The 16081-nt window shown below is 38.0% G+C and overlaps 1 protein-coding gene across 2 annotated transcripts in view; it reads right to left on the reverse strand.

Moving 5' to 3' along the window:
• Positions 1-16081, reverse strand: part of zcchc14 (zinc finger, CCHC domain containing 14) — a 54060-nt gene that overhangs the window by 35574 nt on the left and 2405 nt on the right. For both annotated transcript variants that reach the window (XM_030136481.1, XM_030136480.1), the window contains exons 2-3: positions 12397-12582; positions 2958-3195 (exon numbers count right to left, since the gene is read on the reverse strand). In XM_030136481.1, coding sequence (XP_029992341.1) covers positions 2958-3195; positions 12397-12582 — 424 coding nt within the window. The remainder of the gene's footprint in view (positions 1-2957; positions 3196-12396; positions 12583-16081) is intronic.

Genomic DNA, 16081 nt, shown 5'->3' on the forward strand with positions numbered 1-16081 from the left:
CCCTTTGGTTTATAGAAGCTGTTTTTAACCTGAAACTGTAGTTTGTCCTACTGTTCATACTTCACACATATCATGTTTGGATTATGGGGTTAGATTAGTGTCAAAATTAGGGCTGTTAGAAAATATTGGTTCTGCAATATATCACGATATTTCATTTCACAATACTGTATCAATATTAAAAAGTACTGTATGGACCATTTTGAGGTATTTATTCAAATGCAGATATTGTGGAGGTTCATTTTTGTTTTTGTTTACATTTCATTTATTATTATTTCACACTCTTTTATTCAATAATGTTCATTCGTTTGTTGGGATTGAACTCAAATCCTGTTCTGATGTTAGTTGTGAACTAATAGAATCTGAACATTTGAACAGGATCTGAAAGTGGAATGTCTGTGAAACAGAATTTCAGTTTGAACACAGTTTGAACATTTGGTGATAGAACATTAGATCCTGTTGTGACCAAATAAAAATGTGTTTAGTATTTGTGCAGATTTCTGCTGGAATTCAATTCTTCAAGGAAATAATAATTTAAAAACAAGACACAAACAAAAAATTGCCTTTTTAACAGTATCATGATATATCATGATATATTGTATTGTGATCCCAGTATTAGAATTTGTATCGTATTGCCACATTCTTGCGACTCTAGCCCAGGGCTGTCAAACATGCGTCCTGGGGCCCAAATGCGTCCCCCCAAAAGGTTCCAGTCCGACCCCTGGGATGAATTTACAAAGTGTATAAACTCCACAGTCCAGGCTGTGGAACTCATGTTAGTGTGGGTTCCACATCCAGACCAATCTGATCTACAGTCCAATAATAACAGCAGAAGAACCCACACAAAAGAAGGACTGCAGATTTACTACTGGGTTTGATGGGAAAAAATAATATTACATTATGTCTGTAAATAATGACAACTTAAAAATGTTTGTCTTTGTTTTAGTGCAAAAAATCGCATTAAATTATGAAAATCTTTCCATTTCCAAACTCTCCTGTAACAATAAAATGTGAATAACCTGAACAAATGTGTCCAACCTGAAATGTCTGTATTAAATTCAGTCCAGTTTGAACTCTTTTCTTCCTGTTCCTCAGTGTTTAGTGTCTTTGGAGATCTGATCCAGAATGCACATGGACTAATGAGAAGTGGAAGAAGAAGACTGAGAAAATTACACTGATTTTTCTAGAGAAATTTCAGTTTTTTCAGGTTATTCACATCTTATTTGTTCAGATAGTTCATAAAAGAAAGTATTTTCATAATTTAATGTTTTATTTTTTGCACTAAAACACAGATATAAATTGTCAGTTGTCATTATTTGTAGGTTCAGCCTGATTTGATCTGCACTGGACCGAACCAGTAAAATAAGAACAGAATAACCTGTAAATAATGACAACTGACAATGTTTGTCTTTGTTTTAGTGCAAGAAAAAAAAAATTTTCAAAACATTAAATTATGAAAATACTTACTTTTATAAACTATCCAAAGAAAAAAAATGTGAATAACCTAAAAAAACTGAAATTTCTCTAGAAAAATCAGTGAAATTTCAATAATCTTCTTCCTCCACTTCTCATTAGTCCATGTGCATTCTGGATCAGATCTCCAAAGACACTAAACACTGAGGAACAGGAAGAAAAGAGTTCAAACTGGACTGAATTTAATACAGACATTTCAGGTTGGACACATTTGTTCAGGTTAGTCACATTTTATTGTTACAGGAGAGTTTGGAAATGGAAAGATTTTCATAATTTAATGTTATTTTTTGCACTAAAACAAAAACTTGAAGTTGTCATTATTTACAGAAATAATGTAATATTATTTTTTCCCATCAAACCCAGTAGTAAATCTGCAGTCATTCTTTTGTGTGGGTTCTTCTGCTGTTCTTATTGGACTGTAGATCAGATTGGTCTGGATGTGGAACCCACACTAACATGAGTTCCACAGCCTGGAGTGTGGAATTTATACACTTTGTAAATTCATCCCAGGGGTCGGACTGGAACCTTTTGTGGGACGCATTTGGGCCCCAGGACGCATGTTTGAGACCCCTGGTTTGAGTAGTTACAAGTGAAAGTGAGGGAATTCAGCGGCTGCTGATTGGTCGCTTACATGAGTCAATCACTGTCAGTACAAACAGACAAGAAACACATGTTACTGTCTTTAAAATCGAGGAGATGAAACTTGGCAAAGAAGTCATGAAATCTGCCATCATCTACTTAAAAAACAAAAAAATTAAATGTTGCTAAATTGTTAACTCTAATGCAGTGTTTTTCAACCTTGGGGTCGCCTGAAATTTCTAGTAATTGATAAAAATAAAAACTTACTAATAAAAAATATATGTTGAGCTGACAGAGCCAATCCCAGTCCATATCAGACAAACTGTAAGTGTGAAACTGCAGCACTGTGGTTCTGTTTGTGTGGTTCTGTTTGTGTGGTTCTGTTTGTGTGGTTCTGTTTGTCTGTGGTTCTGTTTGTGTGGTTCTGTTTGTCTGTGGTTCTGTTTCTGTGTCAAATGTTCACTGTGGTCAGTTTCAGATGCTGCAGCTCTTTCATAATTCATAGTTTCAGTTCTTGTTTGTTCAGTATTAATTGTCCTCCTTGTAAATCCCAGCTGGACTGACTGGACAGATCCTGACCTTTAATCTACACCTGGATTTACTGCCTCTGTCCACAATAATAGACATTATATAGAATAAATGTGTCTAAAATTAACCTGGATTGGAAACAGACAAAACTATTACAGGATCAAAAACTAATTAACTTGAGCAAAAATAAAAAAAAAATAAATAAAAAAATAAAAAGTCTCTGTTTTGAATGTCTGGGGTCGACAGAAGTTTATGATGTTAAAATGGGGTCAGGAATTAAAAAAGGTTGGAACCCACTGGGTTAACCCATGTCAAAGCTGCCCCCCCCCACCCTTTTTGAACCCCCCCCTGGTTAAAGTCCATGTGAGTCTGTGTGGTACCTTTGGGTGTTCGGCCCTGGTGGGTCTTGGTCGGACCTGCTGCCTCCTGGCCTTGAACTGCAGGTAGAGAAGGAGGTGGGTGTAGCGGAGCTGGAGGCGGAGCTGGAGGAGGAGCTGGAGGAGGAGCTGGAGGCGGGACGTCCGGGTGAGGAGGGGGGAGGTCCTGGCCCAGCACTTGGTCTCCTCGGCCCACGGTGACCCCTAAGGCCAGGCCGGACACCAGGGCAGCCTCTCTGGTCTGGAGAGCAGAGGTCAAAGGTCAAAGGTTAACTCTACACACAAACATTTAGCCCTGAGGACAAAGTCAAACTGAGGCAGCAGCGGTCAAAGGAGGACTGATCCTCATGTCAGGTTTATTTCATGTTATCCTGTAAACTGTTGTTGTGAATCCACCTCAGCATTCACCTGTTTAGTGTCGTCTTCTTTAGTCATTTATTCACATTTCTTCTCTGATGAAACCACTGATCAGATACATTTATTACCTCCTCCTGGAGGTACTGTGATCACTTTGTTTGTTTGCATGTTTGTTTGTTTGTTTGTTAGCAAGATAACTCAGAAAGTTATGGAAGGATTTTCATGAAATTTTCAGGAAATGTTGATTTTGGCACAAGGAAGAAATGATTAAAAAGTTTGGTGGTGATCGGGGGGGGGATCTGTCTTGGCAGAGGTCTGCGCTCTCCGAGTGCTTTTCTTGTTTGTTTGTTTGTTTGTTCTCATCTTTAGTGTAAAACTCTTCCACCCATCTTTCCCAGATCTTCCCCACAGATAGGCCTAGGCCCTGGGACCAACCCAGTCCATTTTGGTCCCAGTAGGACAAAGTTCAAGGTCACAGCAAGGTCACAACATCTACAGTTTTCCATCTGTCATCATTGAGTAATTTTAGAAAATTCATCAAAAATTCAAAACGACTCCGATTCTCCTCCAGTTGGATCCACCTGTAGCTTAGAACAATGTCTTGTATCTGGAACTAAATTGTCCACATCCACTGTGGAATGTGGACTCTGTGGACATTTACACTGAACATTGAAAATCCCATTTACCACACATTCTTCATTTACATATGTTTCTATCTGGTTACCTCCGCCAGGAAGTATTGTCATCACTTTGCTTTGTGTGTTTGCGTGTTTGTTTATTTGTTTGTTTGTTAGCAAGATAACTCAAAAAGTTATGGAAGGATTTTCAGGAAATTTTCAGGAAATGTTGATACTGGCACAAAGAACAAATGATTAAATTTTGGTGGTGATCGGGGGGGGGCAGTTCTGTCTTGGCAGAGGTCTGAGCTCTCCGAATGCTTTTCTACAGGGTGTCCCATAAGTCTCCATACATAGGAGACATAATACATTCCATACATATATGGTTCTAACATGTATTTCTTTATATTTCTTCTTTATAGTTCTTCAGCAGTGGAGGACACGCATTGAAATGTGTTCCCGACAAAATGGCAGTCACATAGAGCATATTATAGAAATAAAAATGGTTTATGTCAAGAAACGTTTATTTTTCCTATGTATGGAGACTTATGGGACACCCTGTAGTTTGTTCATGTTCGAGTTTCCCTTGGACTGCTGTCTCCTATGTCCTTTTGATGGAGAAATGTGTTGTTAGCTTACATTATATTAACTCTTAATCAGCCCTGAGTATTGTAAAGAAAACTTGATAATATTATTTATCTTGTTGTTGTTGTTTTTTGCTGTTGTTGTTGTGTTTTTTTTTTTCCTGCTTTTTTTTTCTCTTTTTTGGGGGGTTTAACAGGTTTGTAGATTTGTTGTATAATTTGTTTGTAATTTCTTTTTATATTGTGTCTGTGTGGTTCCTTATGAAAAAGTACATGTTTATGTAAATGTATAATTTAACCTCCTCAGACCCAGCTATGGGTTTTCTGTCCACATTTGTGAACAAGAGTTTCACAACTTTATACAAAAAAAAAAAAAAGAAAAAAGAAAACTGTCCACCACAAAGGACATTCCATAAAAATTTTAAAAACTGCATCTGAAAAAACTGTTGCATCATGATGTTTCCAATATAGGCACTGATTTAATAAAAAAATTTTTTTTTAAAATGCTTGTACTTTGCTGACATTTCCTGGGTCTTAGGAGGTTAAAATAATAAAAAAAAATAAAATAAAATAAAACGTTTCCCTTGGACTTCCCTTTTTCTTACGACTAAACTACTGTTTGTGAGCGGAAAGTACGACAAACACAAATAAAACCGTGTCCTCAAACCCCCACAGTCCAACAGATGATGAAACGCTGCTTAAACCATGAGCTGTAAAACCATTTGTCATCATACCCGACGTTTAAACACAACAGGAAGTCACCGGCCTGGTTCCAGCCTCATAACGGGCTTCGTGTGGGATTTCTTTGAATATAAATCCATGCGAGGCTGACACAGAAGTGACGGCTGTGCAGTCTAACTCTGTACCGTCTAACCCTCTGCATGAGTTACAGCCTCTAAACGTGAACATAAACACACAAACACAGCATGAGGCAGAAGAGCTGAAAACAATTAAGAGAGCTACTGCCACATCCACAACACACTCCAACTACAGTTCAGGAGCTGCCAACGCTGAGACTGGACGTGAAGAGGCTGAGTGGTGACCAAAATCTGAAAAGGACACACACTCCACCTGTTTTTTGGACGTATATGAACTAGGGATGGAACGATTACCATAAAGTATAACAATAACCGCAGTAAAATTGCAGACGTTAGTATTACCGTTTAAATTCTAATTCTCACGATAACCGTGTTTGATTACCGCACTTTTCCGGAGAAAACGCTGACGTAAAGATCTAATTTTATGTCAAATATTTGAGTATAGTTTTAATTTATTACAATTTTAATTTTCTATAGCTAATATTTGGAACCAATATTCACTTTTAAAGTCTTTGAAAAGGTTCGTTAAGCATCTGTGTGTTATTTATGCAATAAATTATATACATTTATCAAATCAGATTTTTGTGTGTGTTTTTTGTCCTTTTGTGTTTTTATAGTAGGTTAAAGTGAAAAAAATAACAGACAGATGATATAGATGAAGTTGTGCTGAAAAAACAGATCCTAAACATGGGTATAGTAAACATGTGTTTCTATAGTATATAAAGGCCAAATCAAAAGGACTGAAAAACGGACAAAATAGACTCAGACCACTAAGGGTTAATATTGGAATGTTTCTGACACAGAAGGTACACTGTGACAGTTATTTTATTTATTTATTTATTTATTTATTTATTTATTTATTTTAAATACAACTTGGTTAAATCATTTCAGTGTGTGTATCAGTACTTTTTGAACATTTTGAGCCCAGTTTCAATAATACCACAATAATAATGATAACCGTGATAATTTTGGTCACAATAACTGTGATATGACATTTTCATCTGGTTCCATCCTTAATATGAACCACTCTGGATGATCCAAGAAAAGTCAAATCCCATATTAAACACAAACTTTGTCCTAAAACCAACTCCTCCCTCTTGTACAAGTCATCTTAGTGTGTTTTTTTTTTTCAATAATTGTCCAATAATTGGGTGATTATTCAGGTCTGTACATGTCTGTCATGCGGCTCATGTTTTTCTGCCCTTCGTTCCTAAATCCTGTCGGACTAAATCCACTAGTCTTTTCCTCTGTGCAGCTGCTTTGTGTTAAAATAAGTTTATGCGTGTTGACTTAAAATCCTGCAGGAAGAACAGAGCGGAGCGGCAAATGTTTGTCGTCTGTACAGGAAGGTGGAGGAGTATATTTACAAAGTATGAGTCTGAGACACTTTCAGAGTTCTGTTTCACGTTACTTTAAACTTCACTGGTCGGTGCACAGTTCATTTTCTGGAAATACCTGGATCTGGTCTGGACATAACTGCGCATGCTACATCTGTTTAGTACTGTTTCATACTCACGTTTGTATTTTTGTGTTCTTCATATGAAAATACTATACTTCCTGTTCTGCATGTTTCCTTTACTGTAAATGCTGCCATGACCCTTTTATTGGTGTATTATGTGTGACAGAGTTCTTTGATTAACATAAACATCCCATTTTTACTAATATTTTTTACATTTATCAGCAGTGAGTCTTAATGAGAAGCTCAGTCTTTCCATGTCATATATTTCTTTGTCCAGTCCAGAAGTGTTGGGGATCTTCACACAACCATTTTCTAGTTTTGGCTTTTTTTGCCGCTGCTAATATGAACAATACCTCATCTGGTGTGATAGGTTACCCAAGTAATTCACGATAAAATCTAGAGCTGCAACCGATTAATCGACTCAAAGTGATCCCAAAAAATCATTCAACCACAGTTCTCCTGAATCAAAGCTTTGTTTCCTCCATTCCTCTGCTGTTAAACATCGGTTCCACTGTTGTGTTTCACACGGACGCTTATTGTGACGCACAAAGAAGCTTCAATTCAGGAAAACTGCAATAGAATATTTCCCTTCAATCAATTCCAGTCGATGAATCGAATCGTGAATTTTTTCATTGACTTCAAGCACCTAATCGATTAATTGGTTGCAGCTCTAAACACTGAAATAATTTAACCTAGTTATAAACAAAAAAAAAACAAATAAAATAATTGTCACAATGTCCCTTCTGTGTCAGAAACATTCAAATATTAACCCTTAGTGGTCTGAGCCTATTTTGTCCGTTTTTCAGTCCTTTTGATTTGGCCTTTATATACTATAGAAACAAATGTTTACTCTACCCATGTACGCACAAAGAAGCTTCAGTTCAGAAAAACTGCAACAGAATATTTCCCTTCAATCAATTCCAGTCAATTAATCAAATCGTGAAGTTTTGCATTTGCTTCAAGCACCTAGTCGATTAATCGGTTGCAGCTCTAATAAAATCCAATGGTAAGTCCGTTCTTATTCTCTTGTTGACTTCCTTTCTCTCAGACGACCAGTAGGGTCCGCCTTAGACCTCTGTATGAACGCCAACATTCTGATGAGGTGTTGAGTTCTTCTTCTACCACTGACATCTACTACTGAGGTCAAGGCTTTCACACTGCATTTAAAAACTCCTCTGCAAGTAACGTCAGACCTACAGGAGCAGAGTGACGCCACGCAGCCTTCACACAAAACTATTGTGTCAAATGCTTTTGGAGTAGGTGACAGCGGCCTGAGCTAAAAGCGTCTGTACTGCAGATAATGGACGAAGGAGAAACCCTGTGGTTCCCTTCAGAGCTCTGAGGGAAGGAAGCAAAGAGAGAGAGAGAGAGAGAGAGCATTTAGAACGTCCACACACACACACACACACACACACACACCACAGAGGGTTGATTTCAGCATACAGAAATGTGCTGACCTGCACTAAGCAGGAGCCAAGGGCAACAAAACACTAAATCCAAGCTCTGCTCTGTGCTCGGGGTACTTTCCCTTCACTGCTCACACATGTTTCCACAGAACGTCTGCCTGCTCCGCTGTCAACCAACCAGCGTCTGAGCAGGAGAGACAGAAAAAAACACACACCAGCACAAAGGAAGGAGCAGAGGAAACCCAACTGTTTTCAGCCCCTCCAACTTTCTTTATAGTTTCTCTTTTTCAGATCTGCGTCGGGTCAGGACGAGGGAACGCACACGTCTGTGAGGAAAGCCAAAGTTTCTCTGATCCTGTTCTGTCCTTTTATGAAGATGTCACCAACACTGCACTAAACTGTACACTGGAAATAATCTAACTCTGACCAAGTGTGTTTGTCTCATTTCTGTTCCAAAGGTCTGATCACACTTAAAATCAGACAGAATCACCTACAGAGGAACTGTACACTGAGACAGAAGCACTGATTTAGAGACAACAGATCTGGAAAATCTGATTGACACAAATCTGAACAAGATCATTTTCACTGGTTCCATTGGCAGATTTTTTTTTTTGCTTAATTCAAGATTTTTTTTTTTTTTTGCTTAATTCAATTCAAATACCAGTGGAACAAGTGAAAATTATCTTGGAAAGATTTCGTGAAATCAGATTTTCCAGATCTATTGGACTAGAAATGAGAAAAATACACTTGGTAACATTTAGATTTTTGCAGTGTAATAACACATAATTATAAGTAGATTGGATTTGCTATAAAAAAATGTATTTTAATGAGTGTTTTACAACTTTAAATGTGGTAAATATTATAATACCTCAGTCTGTTGCCATAATTCTAGAATACAGAGTAAAATATTTTGTTTTTTAATACATTTTAAAGACCGAAACCATTATTTTTAACAACTATTTATGTTTAACCTTTATTTCATTATCTTTATATGATCTTAGTGGTAAAGGAAAGTTTGAAGTTTTCATATTTTGACTGATTCTTTTATTATTTATAAAAAAAATGCATTTTCCACCTGCATGTTTTGTATACAATTTCATAATAAAACATAAACTTTCATGAGGATTAAACAGTTGTTGTTGTTCTGCATAAATTTTTAATGAGCCACTTTTATAATTTATGTAAATCTTGCAACAGATGTGAGTAAGAACAGATGTAACAAATAAAATACATGAGAAAGAAAAATGTGATTTATTGAACAGATTTGTATTCATGAAAAATAATTATTCAAGTGATTCATTCATTCATTTTCTGAACCCGCTTTATCCTCACTAGGGTCACAGGGGTCGCTGGAGCCTATCCCAGCTACATCACAGACGGAACATAGAGAAACAAACAGTCACACTCACACCTATGGTGATTCAGATGAACCCATGAACCTATCAGAGCATGTGTTTGGATGGTGGGAGGAGCCAGAGTACCAGAGAGAACCCACACAGACACAGGAGAACATGTAAACTCAACACAGAAAGGCCCCACCCCCATGGACTAAAGGTCCCACCCCCATGGACTAAAGGCCCCACCCCCATGAACTAAAGGCCCCACCCCCATGGACTAAAGGTCCCACCCCCATGAACTAAAGGTCCCACCCCCATGGACTAAAGGTCCCACCCCCATGGACTAAAGGTCCCACCCCCATGGACTGGTGTTGGAATGGAACCCAGGACCTTCTGTCTGAGGCTCCAGGTCTGTCCACTGCACCAGTGTGTCAAACACAACTGTAACCTAAAGCTTTAGTCGATATATAAAATGTAAGTATGTTGATAATACACTGCAAAAATCTATGACCAGTGTGACTGAGTGTGTTTGTCTCATTTCTGCTCCAAATATCTCATCACACTTAAAATCAGACAGAATCACCTACAGAGGAACTGTACACTGAGACAGAAGCACTGATTTAGAGACAACAGATCATTGGCAGATTTTCAATCCAGTCTTATTTATATAGCACCAAATTGTAACAAAACTTATCTGATGACACTTTACATATCGAACCGGTCAAAACCAGACTTTTTCTTCTTAATTCAAAAATTTTTCTTAATTCAAGCAAAAAAATCTGCTAGTCCGACGGGTAACCTGCAAATCAAACTATTTTTTATTTATTTTTTATCAGATACAGATCTCAGTCACATAATAAAAGGTTCGTTGCTGATGCAAACTGAGAAAATGTAACAGAATAATTAGTCCCAAACCCGAGGACGGCGTGTGTGTGTCCACAGAACAACACCAGGCTGTAAAAAAAAGCCCACAGCGCTCGTTAAACGTCTCATAAAAAAAGTCAAAAAGTCATTCTCAATCAGAACATTATGAACTGAGTCACAGAAACTGGACTGTTCTGCTTATTCACACATGTTTTTTATGGTGTTTTAATGTGTTGTACTTATAACACAGAGGCACTGGTATCCATATTATACACACTTTATGTTCTAAACAGATCTGTTTATTTTTCACAAGTTGTATTAGGTCAGAATCTAAACGTTGTTGTTGTGTTTTTTTTTTTACTCTATATTATAATGTACTGTAGCGCTGTAGAAAAGTCCACCCAGGGACAGGAGTTAAAAATTAGCTCTAGTTATAAACGCTACATGTATATGCATCACATCAGCTGTAAAACTGTAAATATGTTTGACTGCATTGTCCATGTCAAATAAACAAACAAATAATAAATAAATGAATGAATGAATGAATGAATGTTTGCATGATTTTTTAAATTCTGATCCATCCACTAAAACCTACAGATTGTAAATAATAGAAAATGACTACACTAGTATCTGTCTCCAAAGTGAGTAAAAAATGCTCAGCTCTTAAGGTGGAAGTATGTTCCATATGTTTAAACAGAAACTACAACATTCCCTAGGGCTGACTGTGGTACATGTTGACTCTCCCCTCTCCTCATACACTCTGGTAGTTGTTTCCTCCGCCAAGGAGGGTCTGTTTTTGTCGGCGTTGGTTTGTCTGTCTGTGTTCAAAGTAATTGAAAAAGTTATGGACGGGTTTGGATGAAATTTTCAGTAAATGTTGATACTGGCACAAGGAACAGTGACCTGCCTTGGCGGAGGTCTGCGCTGTCCGAGTGCTTTTCTAGTTTTGTCACTGTTTGGGTCTGTTGGAGCCTCTTGCCAGGTAATCATATTAAATATGAAGCTGTTCTCAATTGATTTAACCTGGTAAAATAAAGTACTAATAATAATAGAATAAAGAAGCTGAAACCTTTAGGACACACACACCAGTGAACTGCTTATAATGAGAAATAATTAAAAAAAGAAAAAAAAGAAAAAACAGAAACAAAATTAGGACCGAGGCTTCTGGGAGTCCAACGGCATATTTAAAGACATTAATTGACACTCATTTGACCTTTCAAGGTCAGTCAGGGTCAAAGGTCATGGCACCAAATCAAAGCCCATATATGACTTCCTATCCATTACCAATAGGAATTAGATCAATATCTACAAGAAAAGCACTCGGAGAGCGCAGACCTCCGCCAAGACAGAACTGCCCCCCCCACCCCTGATCACCACCAAAATTTAATCATTTCTTCCTTGTGCCAGTATCAACATTTCCTGAAAATTTCATGGAAATCTGTCCAGAACTTTTGGAGTTATCTTACTAACAAACAAACAAACACGCACACACACAAAGCAAAGTGATCACAACACCTCCTGGCGGAGGTAACAAGTGTTTTCAAGTTATTGCACTTTGAAATGTGTCCCATTATAAACCAGTGGAGATTGGGAAAATTTAAAAAATTCATTAAAAAAAATTCTATGTCTGCAAGAACCTGAGCAGATCAATGACAGTGGATGGAGATGCTTTTTTTAATGTTCAGTTAATGACATATTTGACTGAAAAAGTCATTTTTCCTCCATTTTTGATTTGAGAACCCTCCACTTTAATTTGAGCTTTTCTGGACATCAGTCATAATCTGGAAACTAAATGTAGGAAAATACCTGGTTTTCACTTAAGAATGCCAAATATTGAGCATGATATTAGACTAAATGGTGACAACCCCCTTAATAAAAGTTCACAGATCTTAAACCCAGCAGCTCTGGGTGTTTCTGGGTTCACTCTCTGGCGTTCTGCTTCCTCTCAGCCCCTCCCTGTGCTCATGGTACATAAACGCTGCCGTGCCTCTTCTTCTTACCTTGTACCAGCAGGTGCAGTGGGCGTGGCAGGGTTGGCAGGCGGACAGCGGCAGGTAGGCGGCGCCGGCGGCAGGCGACAGCGAGGCCTGATGGCGATAGTGGAGATGAGGCTGAGCGTAACAGACGGCAGAGCGATCCACGCCGGGCGCCGTTCCCTGGGCTTCGACGGCGCCTCCGCTGTCGACCTGGAAACATCCAAACAACGACAGGATTTAACTGAAGGAAACAGCTGATATAAAACAGACGGACAGTAGACCACAAACACCACAACACAGATATTTAATCAAATGGTTTCTGGATAAACCCTTTTATTGAAGAGTGGTTTAATCTGATTAGAACTGGATCCTCCAAAAAACTGAAAATACTTCAGTTGGTCATGGAACAATTTGCAAAACTCACTTCAGCATTTCATTATCTTGGGTGAATTCAAATCTCTTCTGTCAGACTGTCCAACAGAAGTGTGTGACTGCTGCTCTTAAACTGCTTTTTAGCTTTTATGTTTTTAGTCCTTTTATGTTTTTAGTCCTTTTATGTTGTCTTAATTGTGTGTGGTTTTATCCTCTGTTAGTTCATTTGTATTGGACTGATGTGCCTCATGGTTAGGTCACCCTCAAAAAAGAGATTTCATCTCAAGGGACTTCCTGGTTAAATTAAAAAAAAAAAAAAAAAACCTTCTGTTTTATCACCTTTATCACTGGGAATAAACTTCAGAAACTCACCAGCTTCCAACAGTACCTCTACAAACATCTAATACAGTGTTTTTCAACCTTGAGGTTGCCTGGAATTCAAATGGGGTCGCCTGATATTTGTAGTAATTGATAAAAATAAAACAAAATGACTAATAAAAAATATTTTTACATGATTCAATATAGAGCTGCAACTGATTAATCGACTCAAAGTGATCCAAAAAAATCCTTCAACCACAGTTCTCCTGAACCAAAGCTTTGTTTCCTTCATTTCTCTGTTGTTAAACATTGGTTCCACTGTTGTGTTTCACACGGACGCTTATTGTGACGCACAAAGCAGCTTCAATTCAGGAAAACTGCAATAGAATATTTCCCTTCAATTAATTCAAGTCAATTAATCGAATCAGGAATTTTTGCATTAGCTTCAAGCGCCTAATCGATTCATCGGTTGCAGCTCTAATTCAATATAAATTTCATTATAATTAAAACACCACACACTTTTCCTAATAAAAATCCAGTAAAATAAAAATGCAGGATATAACATATGAGAGGGCATATCTGGACTGACCCGATCATGTGACCTCATGAGTTACTTATTACACTTCAGCCTGTTTAGACACAGTCAGAAAAACTGGACTGAACTGACAACGGACAGATTTCTTCACCCACCTGAAGCACAATAAGACATCTAAGAGAAACTGAAAAGCAGACAATAAAAGGTGCATTATATACATTATATAGACTAAATGTCCTCCAAAATTAACGTTTATTTGCAATATAGTATAGCAAACTATTACGTGAACAAAACCAAATTAATTTTAGCCAAAAAAAAGTCTCTGTTTTGAATGTCTGGGGTCGACACAAATGTGTGACGTTAAAATGGGGTCAGGGGTAAAAAAGGCTGGAACCACCGATCTAATATAAACTGTGAAACAACAGTCAGCTTCATCTGTTCACCTGACGCCCTTACACTTATGAGAATGGAAAACAGAGATGTCAAATATTTAGTTCAGGAAACTCACACAGTGAAAACAGTTCAATTCGACTGTTTACATCAACAATGTACGCTTTAAAACATGTGAATAACATGAACAACCGCAAATTTATTTAGAAAAATACGTCCAGTTTTAACCCATAAAGACCCAGCGTTACTTTTATGTCAGTTCCCAAATGAAATTTTCTCTATATTTAACCTTTCTTAAGTGATTTATCACCATTTATTATGATCTTATCCTCTGTATTTTGCATTTTATTAGTATATAAATCAGGTAGTTTCATATTTCATTCACTGATCATGTAGATGTTTATGTTTATGTTTACGCATTTGGCAGACGCTTTTTTCCAAAGCGACTTACAGGGGAAAACCAATTAAATCACTCAATCAATCAAATTTTATTTATATAGCGCCAGATCACAAGAAAGTTATCTCTTGACATTTTATATATAGAGTTGGTCAAAACCAGACTCTAAGTCAATTTACAGAAACCCAACAGAATCAGATGTTCATTAAAGCTCAGATTAAAGTTGATGGTTCTTCCAACAGAAACAGAGAAAACTGAATAAACACTGACTTTTTCAGTTCAATCTGTCCTGAACTGAACATAAACCCAGTGTGTCCATCCACTGGCACTGATCCAACTCCATGGGTTTGACTGGAGAGTCAATGTTGGAGAAGATGATGGCGTTTCCACGGTAACAACAGAGCCTCTGAACGTCCAAATATGGTCATATCTGATGACCATGAAAAGATGAAGAACTGTATTTGACACCAATTATTGACATGGATTAATAGGATTAATGGATCAACAGGAATTAAACAGTTTAGATCAGTAGATGGTTTAGGTTAAAGGAGGATGTTTGGGTCTGTAAGGGTTCAGAAACACTGACTTGGACTAAAGGTTGACCTGATAACATTCTGATGGTTGAATGTTAAAGGTCAAGGCCGTGTTTGGCCATAATGACCATTAGTAACAGAGAGAACTGCATGAACAGAATATGATGCAATAAGAATAAATGCAATGAAGCGGTTTTTCTGAGATAATCTGACAAAATCCCACAGTCCAAGAGTCCGACTGAATCCTATGGATATTCTTCCTGTAGCCATGTCTGTATAGATACACATATACATTTGTAATTGTAGCATGTCATTTTATGCAACCTTAAATGTTCTTCCTTCCTTCCTTCCTCCCTCCTTTCCTTCCTTCCTTCCTTCCTTCCTTCCTTCCTTCCTTCCAGGTGGACCCCACCAACAGTGTTCTTCTCTTTCTGTGACTCCTCACTTCCTACAGTTTGTTTGTAACATGTACCAGTTCTACTGTCATCTGTATTATTGTTCTTATCAAATAAACTGTATAAATAACATAAATTAAAATGGCAGAAACACTGATCAGTTCCTGCTGTTACTTCAGTTCATCACACATCTGCTGTGGGTTTTTTTCTGAGCTCAGTCTCAGAAAAACCTGAGATTTTCACCTGCTATAAATGACACTTCCTGTTCCTGACAGAAGGTGAAAACCACACCTCCACAAAGGAGCTGATGAAGGAGGAGGAGGAGGAGGAGGAGGAAGAGGAGGTGATAAATGTGAGCGTTCCACACTAGTACAGCTTTAACCTGGGGGGGGGGGGGGGGGCGCTGTGGTGCGTTCACTGTCATCTCTGCTCTTTCATTCCTCTTCAGTTAAACCACATGTTCTCAGTCACTGATTTAAAAAAAACTTTCACTTGTTTTGGATTCAGCTGAAGCTTTGAAAGCAGCACAGGAGCTGCTCTTCCTGCCTGTGAAAACACATGTGGTGTTCAGGAACAGGTGTGGAGTCATCGCAGGTTCAGTCATCTGTCACCAACACCAGGGAGCTCTGATGCATTCAAGTACAGTTTTTGAGCCCGTAAGTGCCGACTTCAACCCACAGCTTTGTAACCCTCCAGGCAGGTCACAGCAAACTGAGCGCAAGGAAACGTGGGAGCGAGAGGTAAACAAAGCAGCAGGGTGGACCATACC

This window comes from Sphaeramia orbicularis, chromosome 6 (assembly GCF_902148855.1).
Source record: "Sphaeramia orbicularis chromosome 6, fSphaOr1.1, whole genome shotgun sequence".
Classification (NCBI taxonomy): Eukaryota; Metazoa; Chordata; class Actinopteri; order Kurtiformes; family Apogonidae; genus Sphaeramia; species Sphaeramia orbicularis.